The 6,383-nt window shown below is 31.5% G+C and overlaps 1 protein-coding gene across 1 annotated transcript; it reads left to right on the forward strand.

The window, feature by feature from the left end:
- Window positions 5,451-6,123, forward strand: LOC109326941. Its single transcript, XM_019559864.1, has 2 exons — window positions 5,451-5,609; window positions 5,983-6,123. The coding sequence occupies exons 1-2, from the start codon at window positions 5,510-5,512 to the stop codon at window positions 6,105-6,107; spliced, it is 225 nt and encodes a 74-aa protein (XP_019415409.1). The 5' UTR covers window positions 5,451-5,509; the 3' UTR covers window positions 6,108-6,123.

Below are 6,383 nucleotides of genomic sequence, written 5' to 3' on the forward strand. Positions count from 1 at the left end.
TGTTTTGTTGGGTTTAGCCCAATATTTTATAATTAGGATAAATGAGAGTTCTCACTCAAGGATGAAACACTTTATACTTTATATTACAATTCTCTAATTTAGAATTTGGTATTCTCTTCTCCATCATGAGTGGGTAATTCCCTTTGTTTCTAGGATTTGGACTATGCCCTTTTACATTCAATAAACATTTGTTTTTACTTCTATTTCATTGAGTGTTGTGATTTGAAACATTAAACTGAATTTTATTCGTGTGGGATGTTTGACCAACAAATTACACCTCTTAGATATATTGGGGAATGACCAAGAGGTGAACCCAACTATCTTACCATTCAGTTATTCAAACTAGAATCCTAATTCGCGAGAGTAATCTTAGAATTCTCGAGGGTTTCTAGAATTCAACTTGGGTTGCTACAAAGTGATTGGATAGAAAGATTCAAGTAAAGGATTCAATTGATAATTGTACCATGAAAGTAGGTGCTACTTCAATTGAGTACATGTACCGGAGCTTGAGAGAGGATGACACATATCAAAGAGCAATTCATCCTCACAACTTAAAGTTCATGAAAATGAGCAAAACAAGGATTTGCGAGTGTAAAGGCGATAACCCTTATCCTCGGAACTACTCCTAAATTAGATTTTAATCATTTTAATATTTTCATAATTATTCTTGTCAATTTCTCAATTGTTCTAAATTCAATTTTATTCATTATTTGAGTTAAGTATAAATTAATTGTTATAATTAAATGAATTTTTCAGTCATCGTAGGATCAATATTTTATTACTTGACGACATAATCGTGTACTTTTAATTTGCCCTATCAGTAGTTTTCATTAATAAGAAACTGATAGTACTTTTTCACATTTAATATATAGATGCATGTATAACAAACACATTTTCTCACATTTGACAAAATACATATATATTTGCATATTTGATGTTCAATATTTCTCTAATAATGCCCATGAGCTGTCTGTTTTGCCCATTTGAAATGACTGCGGACAAAAAGATCATGTTGGGCAGACATTTTAGGGTGGATGTGCTAATTTTTCATGCCATACCTTCCCAATAAGTGTGAGCAGGCATTGCCCATGGGCTTGGCCGAAATTGTCAATAGTAATTTTGACTCATATTTGTGATCTTTGAGTACTGCTTTGAATTTTTACTTTTTTGGTGATCAAAATGGTACATATGAAAATTTATAAGGACCAAATTGGGTATCTATTATTTTTTCCAATCATATCTTAAAACCTATCTAGCATGGACATCTTTAATGTTCTATATTTGACACATGTTGAATATTTTATAATCTCCTTAATGAACTATATCAAAATATTTTTCACTCTCCTGTAGAGTCTCACCCTCCCCTTTCTCACTCTTCAATTACTATTATTGTTTCTCTCCCTATTTCACCCTCCCCTTCTCCTTCATCCCATCATTTTGTTCCCTTACCTCGATCCTCTCATCCAATACAGACAAGATCCAAATCTAGAATTTTTAAAACCATTGTTCCTTGAGTGATGCTCTGATACTATGAATACTAAAACAACTATAGCAAATCCTATTTGGCATCAGGATATGCAGGCTGAATATGATGCTCTTATTGTTATAAATACTTGGAACTTGGTGCCTTTGCCTCCACAAAAGCAAGCTATAGGTTGGAAATGGGTACTCATGGTTAAAGAAAAGCCTCATGGCTCTATTAAAAAATACAAAGCAAGTATGGTTCCTAAAGAGTTTCATCAGAAGCATGATGTTGATTATAATGAAACATTTTCTCCTATTGTTAAGCCACTTACAATCAGAGTTCTTCTCACCAATGTTGGTTCTTATCATTAGCACATTGAAAAACTTGTCATCAATAATGCCTTCTTACATGGTGTTCTAGAGGAGGAAGCATATATGCATCAACCTACTGGATTTCAACATAGTGACAAAACCTTGGTGTGTAAGCTACGTTAGGCTATATATGGTCTTAAGCAAGCTCCCAGAAAATAATGGAATGAACGACTTAAGGCCTTTATTATCCAGTTTGTTTTTCAAGTCAGAAAATGTGACAACACTCTCTTCATTAACACCTCCTCTTCATCTAAGGTTTATGTGTTGGTGTATGTGGATCACATAATAATCACAAGTTTCTCTTATGCTATGGTTTCCAAGGTTATGAAAGATCTTATTACTAGATTTTCTCTCAAACAACTTGGTAAATTGGTTTATTTTCTTGGTATATAAGTTAAGCATTTACCAAATGGGCCTTTGTTGGTGTCTCAGTCTAAATATATTAGAGATCTCTTAATAAAAGCCAATATGGATTATGCTAAACCTATGATAGTACCTATGGCCAGTAATTGTAAACTTTCATAACAAGAACTGATTGTTACGAAACTCCTACCTTTTATTGGTCTATCATGGGAGCATTGCAATATGCCACTGTAACTTGATCATACATTGCCTATATTGTTAACAAAGTATGTTAGTTTCTTGGAAATCCTCTTAAAATCAATTGGATTATGGTTAAGAGAATCCTTCTTATCTTCAAGGAACTGTCACTCTTTGCCTCACCATTCAGCATGCTCTTGTTGCTAATCCTCTCGCCTTGACTGCCTTTTGTGATGTAGATTGAGCTTCTTATTTTGATGATAAGAACCCTACTTCAGGTGCATGTATATTCCTAGGCCCTAATCTTGTTACTTAGTGATCCAAGAAACAATATGTTGTCTCTAGATCAAGTACAAAAACTGAATACATGAGTTTAGCTCTTACATCTCAAGAATTAATACGAATTGAATCATTGTTGAGTGAACTCAAGCTTCATTAGAAGACTCCTATTATTTTCTCTAATAATCTTAGCATAGTTGCAATGTCTTATAATCCTATTTTACATTGAATTATATCTCTATTTTGTGAGGTGCAAAATCTCGAACAAAACATTGCTTGTTAAGCATGTTTGTTCTACATATCAAACAACATATACTCACACCAAACCTCATGCTCATTGGGGAATATTAGAGAAAAAGATACACAAACCTTAGGAATAGTCTAGAAGGCCTTATGAATAGTACGAAATGTTACCAGGTCTAACAAATGGAGGTGGAATGAAGGCTAGATACATTAGAAGAATCCATAATATTGAGTAGAAGAAAAGTTAGTTATTTTAGTTAGTTACTTTGGGATCAGTTTTCTGTTCTTCTCTTCTTCTCTCTTCAATCTTTCTTCTTTTTGCTTAGTCTATAAGCTCTGACTCAAATATTTTAATAAAGTTCTATTTCAAAATTAATTGATAATGAGAGGAGTAATATAATATGTAATTAAATACTAACAATATTTTCACTTAGATTTTAGATTACATTCAATGTAAGCAAAGTATGTACATTATTCTTAATAATTAAATACTAATTTAATCCTGCAACCAATGATCAGACACACTTTGAAGGCAAGATAGTTGGGAAAACTGGTTGAAATTGTCAAAACAAATGAAACTGCATTGGGAAGATAACAATATTACATTAGTTTAATCACATGTTAAAGCAGTAATGGTCCCTTTCGATGTAAGTGAACATCATTGTCAACCTATGATTAGAATCAACGGCAACATTAATTACTATTGTATTCATATTCACATTGTCAACCCATCAATCCTTACAATGTTAGAGCATGTGCATTTTAACGTCAAAGTTGTGATTCTAGATGGGTTTGAAATTGAAATAGAGTTCAGTCTTCCATGTACCCAATCCCCATTAAAGCATGTGGGCATCACATGCCATGTAATGTGGAACTAATCATGTGACCAATGCCTTACTTATTTCGTTAAAAATGGCTCACACTTTGCAGATCTACATTGGGTTCCTACCTTAGCATGAGAGACACAACACTTACAATTTTGCTTATCTATTTGTATTTTTGTATGGAGAAGTTTTGATATAATGATAAAGTTGTTTGCCCAATAAAGATTCTTGAAAATATATTCTTTGTTTGTTAAAATAAAAGTGTGTAATATCATTAGATAGAAGTCTTATACACTAGGTCAACCAGAGTAACCAGGGACGATGCTATTTGGTGTTCAGGGTTTGTTAGGAATTTCTTGAAACAAATATCTATATTATATATAGAAAAAAATGTATATATTATAAGTGTATAAGTTTCATATATTGTTACTGTATTATTTACCATTCATATTTAATAATTAATCTTACTTAAAATAAAAGTAATTTAAATGAATGGTAGATTATGTAGTGATTGTATATAAATATTTAAGAATAATATATATATATATATATATATATATATATGCTTTTATTTGTAACTATACAAGCCCAAAATTTATTCTTTTGTAAATAACATGACATATGAAAAAAAAATAGTCATTATTGTGTTAAATTGTTTTATAATACTATGGATATGCAACTCAAGGAACTTCATGATCTGATATTCGAGACAAATACACAGGTGCTTCTTTGTATGTCTTTTTTGAGTCTATCTGACTTCTTCTCTAGTTTTGATACGACAAAATTTATTGAATTTGTAAAGTTTTGTCCACGTGATTTTATTGTTCAACTAATTTGGTGATGTATGATAATCAACATAAAACTTACATCATTGATATGTATAAGTTGGTTGAAAGTGGAAGACACTTTGTTTACCCATTAGTCTATCTTCTTTTGAATTTAGCAATAAAAAATTTCAACTATGAAAATTATGAAAAATTGGTTACATAGTCGAATAGAAGATGCATGAATGAGTGTTTAACAATATTGATAACGAATTGATCATTCAATGATTTCAAAACGTGAAATCACATAGAGATTAAGTATCAAATATGTATTTTCCTTGATTAAATATATTTCAATTTTATAATTTTGACATCAATATTTTCATCTTTTTATAATTGATGATATTTATTATTTTAATTTTTAACATATGTTGCACACCTTGCCTCTGGGTCTTAAATACGTCACTGAAAATAACACAATATATATAACTGAGTAAGCTCTGAACCTAATGAATCGAATTGTACTTCACACAAATTCGGTTGTTTATTTAACAGGCTTAATTTTTAATTCGAATCGTTTGATTCATAAACTAAGTTTATCCAACTAAATAATAAGTCGAGTTTGAAAGAGACATTGTATTGGTTTAGTTTATTGTATGTGCTATTGCCTATTGATAACAAATTTTAACCCAAAACATTAAATTAAAATTAATTTTATAAGTTCACTTTTTAACTCTTACTCTTACATGGTGTGAAACTTGGAATATCAACATTAGCATGTGCTTTTGTGGAATGAGGTGACCTTTTGTTTTGATGATGAGATAAGGTAACTCCATAAAAAGGAGTGATGTTCCTTCCATCTATAGCCACATCTCACGGATCTACCCTCTCTCTCTCCCACTTCTATATTTTATAATTCTTCTACATATATAAACACCCTCTGCACAATAAATAAATATATATATATATATAAACCCCAATAGAATAAGTTCAAAGACTTATAACTTCAGTTGCATACAAACTATGGCCTCATCATGGAAGAAAACCATCACAACCCCATTCAAAAAAGCTCGCACTTTCTTTAACCCACAATCACCAAGGGAGCATAACAAGTCTCTAACAGGTTTGTCTACACAAATCACCACATTTTAATTTCATTCCACATATTGTAGCTTGTCCAAATCACGATATTTTGCGATTGCATTATACTAAGTTATGACTAATGTTTTAAATTGTACTTGCAATAGCAACTGCAACTATAATATTACGGTTCTATGACACATTTTTCCATAATTTTCCGCAACTGCACTATTGATGAGTCATGAACTGAATTTTAAACTATACCCCAAACACTTATATGCCGTATCGGCCACATTTTTCTGTAATAATTTAACCACAACTTAAATCATGGACAATGACATAACCTTATTTATTTTACCATCATTGACTACTTTATTTTATATTTGTATTCATAAGTAGTTGTTGTTATTTTGTAGAGCGAGCGAACAGTGTAATGGATCTACATGGTGAAGTCATGGCATGTTCTTATAAAGATGTTCAAGTCATGTGGTCTATTCTTGACAAGTCCAAAACTACTGGCTGCAATATAACGTCTTCATAACAATCTACTGAGTATAATTAGCATATATGTTTATGTTGGGTTTATTCAAGTGTGAAGTCTCATATTGGACGAGGAGGAGTGAAAGAGTTTAGAAGAAGGAAAGGCCCCTGAAACTAATTTAAGGTTTTGTTTCAAGATGTGGTGTCTCACTTGAGACTCCCCGGTCAAAGTCTGGTCCAACAGTTTATATATGCTAATATTTAAGTCATGATTATTGCTTCATACTAGCTTGTTTTAGCTAGGTGACTGGCTTTGAATATGGTATGAATGTAATTC

This window comes from Lupinus angustifolius, chromosome LG14 (genome assembly GCF_001865875.1).
Source record: "Lupinus angustifolius cultivar Tanjil chromosome LG14, LupAngTanjil_v1.0, whole genome shotgun sequence".
Lineage (NCBI taxonomy): Eukaryota > Viridiplantae > Streptophyta > Magnoliopsida > Fabales > Fabaceae > Lupinus > Lupinus angustifolius.

What these genes read in the sequence shown, in the direction of transcription:
- LOC109326941 (XM_019559864.1), top strand. Translation starts at nt 5,510, where the DNA reads ATGGCCTCATCATGGAAGAAAACCATCACAACCCCATTCAAAAAAGCT. An exon ending in GCATAACAAGTCTCTAACAG is followed by an intron (nt 5,610 to 5,982) that starts GTTTGTCTACAC and finishes GTTATTTTGTAG; the next exon opens with AGCGAGCGAACAGTGTAATG.